The sequence below is a fragment of the Epinephelus fuscoguttatus genome, linkage group LG10 (genome assembly GCF_011397635.1).
Source record: "Epinephelus fuscoguttatus linkage group LG10, E.fuscoguttatus.final_Chr_v1".
Taxonomy (NCBI): domain Eukaryota; kingdom Metazoa; phylum Chordata; class Actinopteri; order Perciformes; family Serranidae; genus Epinephelus; species Epinephelus fuscoguttatus.
Genome location: NC_064761.1, coordinates 33,518,240 through 33,530,706, shown reverse-complemented (window position 1 = coordinate 33,530,706; position 12,467 = coordinate 33,518,240). Strand labels below are relative to the sequence as shown.

Genomic DNA, 12,467 nt, shown 5'->3' with positions numbered 1-12,467 from the left:
CCAGCCCTTTGAGCTTTGGATTTCTCCACCTGTCTTAACGGCCTGCGTGTAGCTGTAATACTTGGTTATATGGAGGGTGGAGTGGAGCAACAGTGTAAGTAATTATTTAAATAGTGTGTTACAGGGTTCTTGTTTCAAAACGACTGGGCTAGAAACATTTTAAAGTCAGCCGGAAATGCGTTTCAAACAATTTATACCGCTAGCGTTAGCTTAGGTAGCTAGCTAGCTAGCTAGCGCGGATAAAGTCCGTCAGTTGACAGTTCGGTTATTTTAAACCGTAAAATTGACGGTCGCCAGTTAGAAATGAGAGCCTGCTTTTGGCTACTTTTGTCTGAAATAGAGAACCAATTGTTTCAAAACTTTATAAGAACTTAAACTGGTACAGTAAACCTGTCACTGTAGGGAGCGGTCATACATAAACGAATGCAAGCGAGTGACCACCGCATGCGCAGTGCTGAATGGCAGTACCTGATGTGATGGACACCGGAAGCTAGCTTGCTAATAAGTACAGCAAAAAATTTGCCGTATTGGTACATTTTTTCATTTTCTTAGGGTGCATACCTGTCTCCCGACTTGCCTTCCAGCAAGGTACCATCTCTCATATGGGGGTAGGTTGTATTTTTCATGGCTATTTTCATGCAGTCACTGGGTCCACACTATTACAACGCTGGCGCACACCTGCGGTGCACCGAGCAGGCGGAGTTTGCTCGACGTTTAGTAGGCTGAATCCCAATATCCGCACTTGACCGAACTTGCAGACAGGAACACTTAGCGGCCGCGTTCCTGGGAAGTGTTTAGGGCTGTCCAAATGTACAATTCATCCACTGCACAAGGGGCTGAAAGCGGACTTTCGGCAGACTTCCAGAGAGTTTGCTTGGGGTGCAGACTTCAGCAGACTTAAGTGATTTAAATGCCCACAATTCATTGCAATGCAGACGTGAAGTGGTAGCTTTTTTTTTTCAATAGCCGACAAAAAACAAAACATATGTATTTGTAAAACACTTAATTTAGCCTATTAAACAACACTTGAATCGTGTAGGCCAGAAATAATATTCTACAACATCACAATACAGAAATATGTAGAAATATAGACTATAGAGGGTAATTAAAATTCATTGTATTATTGCAGCCTACCCCATAGGTTGTACACTGTAATGCCAAATATATAGGCTAGAAAAATGTCAGGAAAACAACAAAAGATTTTCTGATAACTGGTAACTAATAGGCCTACCCAATCTATTTAGTCATAGCTCAGTCCTTATTTACAAACCTCTCTATATTTAAAAGTGCAGTATATATGTTATACAGAAGTTTATGTTGTTTACCCCATACATGGGATTTATATCTGTTCTCTGCAGGGAGAGATGAACTGACAGAATATGACAGCAATTACAATGATTATAATTGTTGCTCAGAAGTTTCAATGACAACAAGTAAAACAGTCTCAAGGGCTGTCCATCAGTGGCTTGCAGTCTCTGCCCTTGCAAACTTTGTGATGACGGTGAACTCGTCACAGTACCTGTGACTGAAGTCCGCGAGGGCTCAGTCTGCAAGTCCAGAGGGTGGACATTTGGATTCGGCCAGTGATCAGAACCAGTGTTCTGACAAATAGAGCTACCTGCTCAGAATGGCCTATCAGTAGTGATAGATCTATCAGAATGGACTACTAGTTCTGTAAATGTGGTTAAAAGGTATGGGCATGTCCTCTGGATTTTTTCCGCCTCTTAAGTGCACTGCCAATCCACAGTTTGTGCTAGTAGGTCATTCTGAGTGTTAGCTTTATTTGTCGGCGGCGTAGACGTCACCATGACCACGTGGCTCATACAAACACAGACAAGTCAAGGAAGATTGATTAGACCGAGAACTAATGGATGTTATGCCGGCCTAAATAAAATGATACTGTGAATATTACTGTCCATGCAGGCAATTTTTTGTTAAATAGGAAACAACCATGACTTTTGCCCCATAGGCTGACTTTGTTTTGTCAGCTGACAAACACGTGGTTGCTGCTGCTGGCTGACAGATTACATCCCTTTTTTTAGATTAATTTTTGCATTTAGTGATAGGATAGCTTAGATAGACAGGAAAGGTTGGAGAGAGAGGGGATGACATGTAGCAAAAGGTCAGACCCAGATTACACTCCATTTAAACAGCTTTCCTAGCACTCGTTGCTATAAGTGATGCACGGGCGAACCAAAGTGGAGTACACCCACCGCTACACATTAGTTACTGTGACTTCTTTGCTATTGGTTGAGGCTGCAACTTTGCCAGGCAAAGTTCACCAAAGTTTAACTCCGTGTGATGCAAAGATGCAAAGTTCCTTTGCCACCAAAAGTGACTGTTTTAGTCACCCCTCTGCTCACATTGAATGGAAGTGAATAGGAGGCGAGTATTTGTTGGGGTTAACTTTGCTCATGTGTGACAATGCCCTTTTTCAGGACTGTGGGCTTGGGTGGGCCACCCCTGAAATGTGATTGGCCACTCTAGGTGCCGCCCAATTATCATAAACTATGATTGCCTATCTGCCTTGTCAGAGATGGGACCTTAGGTTTATTTATTTGATAAATTATAAATGTTACAGTCCTTTTTATCCAGAAAATATGCAGTTCCCCTTTTGCATTTGCTCACAGGCAAGCCTTGCTCCCTTTAGTATGGTGGCACCGTTGATGTTAGATCCAGCAGCCAATGAGGCATCTATGTTTCTATATCTGTGCTTTATACTGGCACTGTATTTTTGAATATGTATTGTTTCTTTGTTGCTCTCTGTTGGAGATATTAATTCTTTTTAAGCACTTAAAGAAAATAGTATGGAAGCTTTGTATTTGTGTGGTGTCACTCTGTTGTGTTGTGATTGGTAGGTCTACTTGTCTTAAATTACAATTTTAAACACAGGAATGTGAGAAACTGTATGATCCTGTATTGTCAGTAATTAAAGTAGATTTTGGTAGTAGAGACTGAAATGGTGAGTTAATGTTATTCCAACCTGTTTGTATATGTGTGTGTGTGTGTGTGTGCACGCACATACTTCATGCCAAACTTGAATAAGTCAGTGCCCTGCTTGGGCTAACGCAGTCATAAAAGTTGAGACACGCCACTGTTGTTATCATTGTTAACTTCAGACCTGGTGTGCCAAATTGAAAAGCTTGATAGAGGTACTAGCAGTGGAAATTTAAAGTGGGGAGTCGTCAGTTTATTATACTAATAAAATAAAAACAATATTCCCATTTAAAAAACTTATTGGCATTTATACTTAAAGATAAATCATTAGGCTAATTGATTATCAAAATTTTTGCAAATCAGTTGATCGACTAATTGTTTCAGCTCTAAAAATAACATTTGTGTTGCCAGGTTGTGAAAAATGGTGCTCATCCTCCTCCAGGATGGCATAGTACTGCAGCTGTAGCTGAATGAACCATTCACCCACTTACTTACTGGATAAGAGCATGCAGTGCACCTGGCAGCCCAAAAGATGTTCTTATTAAACTCTTTATGTCTTGTAAGAATGCGGCGCTGTAACGTTCATGTTTGACCTCGTTGGGTAATACACAGTGACTAATTTTTCTCATTTCTTCCTGCGTTGTCCATTCATTCCATCCTCTTCATTTCTATTTCTGATTGTCCTGTTGCTGTGTACCAAACTGGACACGCTACTTTCTATTTCTGACTGGCTATGAGTAGGCCGCTGCTTGGTGCCACTGCGTGTTTTGTGTGTGTGTGCAAGTGTGTGTAGAGTTGGGTCTGGCAAAGAGCATCCTCCTCTAGTGGAGTGGCCTGAGGGGATTTCTTTCATGAAGTCAGATAACATCCAGGCGACCCCTTCTTCCTTTTTTTATAAGAGTTCTTTAACCTTGATAAATGAAGTAGAGGCGGAGAGGGAGGGAGTGGAGGGGGGAGGAAAAAGTTGCGGGCTGTGGTGGGGGATGAGGGTGTGATGGAGGGAGGAGAGATAGAGAGAGAGGGAGAGACACCAACTCCCTGGCCGGCTTGCTCTCAGGATCAATAACGTTCGGAGAGCTGCTGAGCACTCCTGTCTGGCAGCTCTACCATAGGGGATGGAAGGAACGGAGGGAGGGAAGGGGGAGGATGGGAGGGAGGGAGGGAAAGCAAGAAAAGGAGTGTTGAGAAAGCCTCTCTATCTCCTTCTTGTCACCCTTTTTTGTGAAGTGAGGGAATCGAGGCAGACAGCGGAGTAAAGATGGGAGGATGAAGGGATGGAGAGGAGCATAGATGGAGGGGAGTTTAGACCAATGTACCTATCCAGCTGAACCGTGCCACCCACCTGCCTGTGTGCCTGCCCGCCAGGCACACACACACACACACACACACACACACACTGAGGTCTCCTTTTACGGAGCCACAAGGTTACAGAGTGTCGATACAAACGCGCACAGTCCTCCGACAAATGGGATTTGGCATGTTCAATCAACAGTGCTGCCAAATCCCTGTTGTTAAGTATTGCAGAGCCATATCTGTCTGCAGTGGGCCTGAGCTATGCTACCTGGGCCCGCTAACTGTCCCCTAAATATCCTCTATTAAAGTTCTCTGTAATAGAATTATCTGCTGCATTTGTCATTGGATTTGAATAGGTGTGTGTGCAGTGGCATAAATAGGGAACAGAGAGGGAGTTTTCACATTGTGCACTTGTTATAAAAAAGGCCTCTTCCACTAGTGCCTCGAGGTCACAGACACCTGAGCTTTCTCCCTCTCCTTTCTCGCTCTTCTACTTGATTTCCTTGCTTTGAGTTTAAGTCGCTGCTCTCCCTCCTCTGGCCATCTCTCCTGGCCTTTTTCCCGTCCTCTGTTAGACCTGATCCTTTCATCTTCCCTCCCCTAATCCTGTGCTAGAGAAGCCTTCTGTTCACCCCTCCGCCGCTTCCCATTGCTCTCTTTTTAACTCCGTGCCTCTTCTTATTTTAGCGTGTCCCTGTGCTCCTTGCATCGCTTTCTTCCCCTCTCACTTTCTTTTCTTTATCCTCCCCCCCTTTCATCACCCCTGCCTCTACTTCTTCTCAACCTCTCGCTCTGTCTCCTGCATCACCCTTCCTCCTCCTCTCTTACTTTGCTCTGTCCTTAATTAAGTTAGTGATCAGTTGACTGCCCCTATCATTGGTAGAGAGCAGGTTGGTCCTCCCATCCCAGGAGGGGGGTACATTGTCTGTGCTGGTTGACCAGTGTAATCCCCCCACCAGGGACAAAGGGCAGTACCCTACCTACCTCAGCCACCCCTGAAGGGCATTAGCCCCCTGACGAGAGCCATGCCCCTGCCTGCCTGAAAACCCCAGCATCACACCGCTGGCTCTTTCCTTCTCTGAGGGGGCCAGTTTGACTCCAGACTGCTGAGAGTAAATGCAAATAAATAGAAATAGGCCAACATGTGTGAATGCTTTGGGTGAAAGGTTAGCTTGTTGCTTTTAGCCAGATTTATCCAAAGTTCATCAGAGACTGAGGTGTACATAAACAGGATCCCTTGATTCATATTTTTTTCCACCAGCACATCACCCACCCACACACACACACACACACACACACACACACACACACACACACGTAAACACACACACAGGTGCATCTGTTGTATTAAGATCAGGAAGTCCTGCTCTAAACCTGCACACAACCCCACATACCTCTCTTCCTCTTTTTCTCTTTTGCACACACACATTCACACAGGGAACGAGTAGGTAAGGTTGCTATGGGAACGGTTGGTCAGAGTTTACCAGAGGGGAAACAAACAAAGTACTGTTCATGAAAGCAGGTTGTTCTGTGCAGAAGGAGCAGTGATACTCTGAGTGTGTGTGTGTGTGTGTGTGCGCAAATGTGGGTTGTGTGTCATGTGTCTAGTGAGTAAGTGATTAGATACGTGTGTGTGAAGCCATGCGTACTGCGGTCTTTTAAATCTCTGTCCTTTTCATCTATACCTTACTGCAACTATAGACCTGCTATTTTATAAGTGCTCAGTGGGAGGTAGACGTTCAGTGACTGCAGCTTCTAAAGGAATTTGATGAGATGTCTATGAGCCCATATGGCAACATATACTGCATTTCCACTGCATGGTACAGCATAGCTTCACTAAACTTGACTCACTCTTGTTTTATTTTGCATCAGCCAAAGTTGTGGATAGTACCTACAGTGGCACCCCTAGATTTTTAAAGGGGTGGCCAGACCAAAAGCTATAACTGGATTTCAGGACTTCATAATGCTGTTGAAATCTATAGGATAGTTGAGAACTATGTCTGTACAGAAAGTTAAAGAATCACATACTAATATACTTAGGTTTCATAGTTTACATTTGATATTGCTAATTATCTAATGTGCATATACCAGCACTGATAAAATTAACGTTTTGAGTTCCACAGCAATCCTATTTTAATGTGTTATGTTAGGCAATTCATTTTTCTTCAGATAGGCTGGTTGTCCTTTTCCTGAAACAGCTAATTATACAGCTTTAATTTAGTACATACATTATAAGGAACAAACCATTTACTGGGAACATGCCTTCTCAAGTACAGGAGAGATTTTAAGTCGGATACCTTGAGGTGAGAGTTGAAGGGAGACCTTTTAAAATCACTGTGCCAGTTATTCCTTTGCAAAAACTTAGCCAAACTTTGGAGTGCTATTTAGCCCTCATTCCAACAAGCTATGCTGACATGGTTGGATGACTTGGCTGTGTCTATTTTTACATGTTCTCACTTCATTTGCATAGCTCTAAATTGTGTGCATCATAGCCTGTTAAAGACAATAATGTCGCACTTGTATGAGGGGGGGGTCAGTTTAGTTCGTCAACGAAACATATGACTAAATATCGTTGTCAACGAACCTTTATCACATGACGAAAACGAGACAAGACGCAACGTAAATGGTGGTCATGTGACAATAACTATAATTAAATATATAATGCAATATTGTTGACGAATAAAAACAAGACTAAATGTGGTTTACAAAATAAAACCTCTGCTAAAATGTCTCTTCATTTTCTTTGACCAAAATGAGACGAGACGAAATAACGTTATAATGTTTAGTCACGTTATTATTATTATTTTGCAGTATTGCTGTTTCCTAGGCTGTGCGTCGCACTGCGCAGACGGATTACAGCCGTGACAATATACAGTACAACATCACTCACTTTCATGTGATTTGCTTTTATACAACAGTTCAACAACAGCTTAAACAGCAATGCTGAGTAACGAAATGTTAACAAAAGGTGATGAAATAAATTATTTAAGTATGTTATGTAGCTCCACAAAAAAAAAACAGTTCCCCCAGTCTGCTGCCAGGCAACACGGCACACACACCAGGAACTCACAAGCTACTTTGTATTTACATTGATCTGCAACTGTGTAACTTCGTCCAGTTTGGCTGATGAAATGTTATCGTTTAATTTTTGCTCCTCTACAGTTTGTCGAGCTCGGCTGATGTTACACAAACACACCTGGAGGTCTGCACAGAAGAGTCCTGGCTTTCCTTTTCCTCGTCCTCTCCTGACAACCACTCATAATTTAATTCAAATGTAATTTTGGGGAAAATATCTATCTTCTTGGTATAACGCTAGTGTCAGTTTGTGTCAGTGTAGCGAGTGTGACAGTTGGTTAATTAACGGCTGTATTTATATTTATAACACCTGTGAGCGGAGTGATTTTACTGTTACAAGTCCCAGTGATGTTATACTCTATATCAGCACTCACGGAATGCCTCTTGTCCCATCAAATTACTCGGTCGGAACTAACTGTTGTATAAATAAATATATATAGCTCTAACTGGGAGCTAATTTAGAAAAGAAAATTTTGGTTTGGTTATACTATACTAGGTACTTATACTATATTGACTGGGTATAATAGAATTGCATTACTAAAAAGAGACTAAAATACAATTTTCATCGACTAAAACGAGATGAAAATAGTCATGGATTATTCTGACTAAAATAAGACTAAAATGCTCAGACTTTTAGTTGACTGAAACTTGACTAGACAAGAAAGAGTATGAACGTGACTAAAACTAATAAAAACTAAAATGACAGTTTGACACAAAGACTAGACTAAAACTAAAATTAAAACAGGCCGCCAAAAACAACACTAAGTACCTGGTACATTTTTTTGGTACCACCTTGGTGGGAGGTTCCAAGTGAGATGAGCCGATACTAAAAGGTAGAGTTAAAACACTGCAGACCACTAAATGATCAGAGTGAACTGTAACCAGCGTGGCACTTGACATCCTGCACAAACCTGCCATTTTGAAATAGTCAAGTTACAGTCAATAGCAACCACATTTTTTTATTCGCTCACTTAAGATCGCAAAAATCCCAGCCCTCAAACCAATGCCATACACTATGTACAGTCTGCCGCACAATTGACAAAGTTTGTTCCTGGTAAAAGGATCCAGTGAGTGGTGCGTTAAAGATGATGTCACGGCAGTTTCGCACGGCGTCGCTATGGCAATCAACCAGGAATCCTGTCTTCACTACGAGGGTACTGTCCGCAGTGGAAAACACAATCGAGAAAAGCAGCTGGTGCCAAGAGAGTTGAATCAAGTTGAGTTTAGCTGCACCATGCAGTGGAAATGAGGCAGTAGTGTTGCCTTTTATATATGACATGTCAATAAGGAAGACTCACTTGTATAACAAATTTGAACATGCTTTTGTTCTTTGGATGATTTTAGGGCTGCAACTAATGATCATTTTTATTGCTATTTATTTTCTCAATTGATCATGGATTGATTTGTCTACATAACATCAGAAAATGGTTGTAAATGCTAATTGCAATTTCCTGGAGCTCAGGGTGATGCCATCATATGTTTTGTTTTGTACAAGTAATAAGCCCAAACTCAAAAATATTTTAATTTACTATAATAGTGAGACATTATGAGCAGCAAATTTACTTATTAAGTGGAAATTAGTGCCACCAGCTGTTTATCACAGTAACCTAACAATTATTATATAACAGCACTGGATGGAAACACACATCAATTCACATTTTTGTTTGATAATTTTCTGTAAATTAATTTACAGTTTGCATTATATTTGGATGGAAACCTGACGTATGTCTTTTTCTAAGTTACAGCCTGCATTTCCCAGTGCCTACTGTGATGGTTCAATTCTGTTTTTTCTCCCGTACAATTATATACTGTATCTCCTCTCCTCTCCTCCAGAAAAGTAGGTCTCGTGGTCGTTGGATGTCACCTCATCCGAGTCACAAACAGCAGCAACCGCCACAGTTCTCATTTTCTGTCATTCCCTTTACTCCACTCCTCTCCGCTCTCCCTCTTTTGAGGCGTATGAACAAAATGCATCTAAACTCTGTAGCAGCACACAATCCTGCTACGTTTTTTCCCCATAAAAATGCCACCATGCCTTCCTCGCTCCGTCTGTGTCCCCACCCCCTTTAATGCCTCTTTAGCCCTGCACTCGGCTGCTTGAGTAATATTTATTGCTCAGTCTCTCTTAGTTTCAGTTTCTCCTTTTATTTTTCCCCTGAAACAAACAAGTCCAATGCCATGGGGCAAAACACCCCCAACGCCAACACCTCCACCGCCCCTCCCCACCCTCTCCGCCCTCTGTTCCCTTTGCCCCTCGCTCCTTCAGCACTGACAGATAGACAAACGTACTGTTCTCTCTTTCTTTGCCTTTCACCTCTCAAACCTCCCTCCATCCATCCTGCCGGACGGGTACAATGCAGGCGCTCTATCCTGCGGCAGGGAGAATGCAGCCCTGAACTAACAATATCACCAAGGCTGCCTGAATGCCGCCGAGTCCCATTGTGCTCTGTCAGAGGGGAGTTAACACCCATGTCTGAGCCCAATGAATAGTATTATTGTGTCTGAGACATGCACCGCACCCCCGGTCCCCATCCATGTCCCCCTAACTCAACTCGCCCCCCTCTCCCAAACTTGGTTCTCTTGTCCCAACAGTGTAACCCCCCACACCACTCTCACACCCCCTTCGCTCTTTCCTTAACAGACAGCTCGAACTCCCAAAGCCTTGCCGGCCCACCAGCTCTAAACCTCCGCACTTTACTTCTCTATTCCCCTGGCAGTCGGCCCGTGGGTTTTAGTCTCTTTTTCAGGCCTGCAGAGGGGTGGAGAGAGGTGGACAGAAGGGCTGTCACAGCTCTGTGGTGGCTGTGGCGAGGATATTTTAGAGATCGTGCGGTTGGTGCGGCGCAGTGCAATGTGGGGTGGTGGGGGTTGAATTTGGCCACGGCTCTTTCTCTGTTGAGGGACACAATGGGACCATGAATCCTCAAAGAAATGTCCCCCCAACTGCTATTATCATAAGAAGAGGGCTGCTGAACCCATTTGAATAATTCTGGATGATACAAAAGCTGAGATGTTTTCTTTGACAAAGTTTCTATAGAGCACCACTGGTCCGGCCAAAACATTTCCATTCCTTCACACTCACTATGGCGCAAAGAGAGAAGGCTGAGGGAAGGGTAGTTTGAAAAATCCTGTCAGTTTTAAATGTTGCCTCTGTTATTTATAACCATTAAGGGCAAATAAATATACAACTCAGTGGGCTTGTGCGGTTTAGGAAGAGCAAAAGAAGGTGGTTGTTGAAGAGAAACTTTTCCTGTAAATATTTCTAATGTATTCTGTTGACGCAGTGGTGATTTTTATAATGGGCCCACTCTCGCTATATTTTGCTATCTGCAGCATATCACAATCTAATAGCTGAGAGTACCTTTGGCAGACAGTATCTCTTTGCCTGACACACTTAACTCTCAGGCCTCCAATCCCTGCAGTTTCTGCTCTCTAAGGTTAGCAGGTTCACATTACCGGCTGAGAGAGGATGCCAGAATCCTCACCCCCGACTTCTCACTGATCAAAGACCAGGATTGACATTCAGAGTGGGTAAAATGCTGAAAGTTAAGATTAACTTGTTTTTTTCTCCATCTCTGTCTCTGGTTGTTTGTGTACAGCAGGAAGAGGAGGAGGAGGAGGCAGTGGAGGAGGAAAAGAGAAGCAGAGTGGGTGGAAGGATGGAAGGAGAGAAGGATAGAAGCCGTTCGAGGAGGTGGTTCGAAGCGGGTGAACCCAGAGCAGGTGAACACAGCTGTGGATCGCCATGGGCTCTCTGGCTGCCTTCCTCCTGTGGCCCCGGCGCTGCATATAGGGGTCCTGGGGAGCCGGCAGGGGCCAGCCAAAGCTGCGGCAGAGTGGGCAGGCTAGGCCAGCCAAGCCAGGAGAGAGGCAGGTGAGGCGGGTGAGCCGAGCTCTCATCCCCGCCGGCTAGGAGCCTCCGCGGCAGAGCGGAGCAGCGCGGAGCAGCAGAAATCAATACAGAGGAGAGAGGCTAGCAGAGGTTGCCCAGCACCGCCTGCAGGCCTCGGAGCCCAGGGACCAACCACCACCACTGCTCCCAGCTCCTCTCTCCATCTCTCTTTCTATCTTTCTCCAACAGTCCCAGCATCAGCCAGGGCCAGGGCCCTAACCCTGCAACCGCCCCACACGCAGTGTGTGTGTCAGTAGGTGCACATGTGTGTGTAAAATAGAGAGAAAAAGGGAGAGGGAAGAGACAGAGAGAGAGAGTCTTTGTGTGTGGTTCCGCCGGAGGGGTTTTTGCTGCGTCCAACACCACTTGATAAAACTTTGTCAGAGAGACACGGAGACAGCGAGGGAGGGAGAGAAACGGAAGAAGAATAAGACAGGACGTCGAAGGTCGCTTTTCTTCCAGCTCCCTTCCTCTTATTACTCATTCCACCTTAACTGTTTGATATGGATCCATCGGAGACGGTACACAGGACGTTTCTGCTCAGTCCCACTTCCAAGCACGTAGCACACAATATTCTTAAGATCTCATGAGCCAGGATGAAAGGACAATTTGAACTTTTTCTCTCATCCACCGTATCAGACACAACCTGTCTTTTCGCCTTAGATTTTCTTACCCTCACTACAGCAGCTCCCATCAGAGGATATGGCAGTGCAGTATTGATCTATAAGGTGGAAGAGAGGAAGGCGTGCCTGGGCTTTCATACCTCTCTCTCTATGTGTGTGGAAATAGCACCTGAAGTCCACTTACTGCTGTGCAGCAGGGATCCCATGGCAGCCCAAGTGAATGGCTGCTAATTGAATGAGAGATGAAAAGGACAGTAGTTGTAGCTGCTCAGTGCCCCCCACCACCCCCCACTTCTGTCTGTTACTAGTTGGTTTTTCATCTGACTTTTTTTCTCCTCCACGTTTACAAAAGTCCTTCTCCACACAAAGAGACTCGCTCTTCAGATGTTTTAGCAAAATTGGTTGTGACTAAAGTAAATTGGCAAAATCCTCAAGAATGAAAATATCTGGCTGCAGTGTAGAGGTGAATGCCTTCCGTAGAAAACACAGAGGAGAAAAGATTTTTTTTTCCCCCCATGCAGCGGTAGAACCATCCGGCTGAAAACTTTCTGAGAGGTCATGCCACAAAACATACTGTTCTGTACATATTTGTGGACGTCGAAGGACATTACAGGAGAGATGGACAGTTTGCCAAGCATGGAAACTTG

At 44.0% G+C, this 12,467-nt stretch overlaps 1 protein-coding gene across 1 annotated transcript in view; it reads left to right on the top strand.

Annotated features, from left to right (window-relative positions):
* Window positions 1–12,149, top strand: part of LOC125896252 (uncharacterized) — a 30,919-nt gene extending 18,770 nt beyond the window's left edge. The window contains exon 3 of the mRNA XM_049588665.1: window positions 10,905–12,149. Within this exon, the coding sequence (XP_049444622.1) occupies window positions 10,905–10,984 (80 nt within the window). The 3' untranslated portion in view covers window positions 10,985–12,149. The remainder of the gene's footprint in view (window positions 1–10,904) is intronic.
* The last annotated feature ends 318 nt before the right edge of the window (window positions 12,150–12,467 follow it).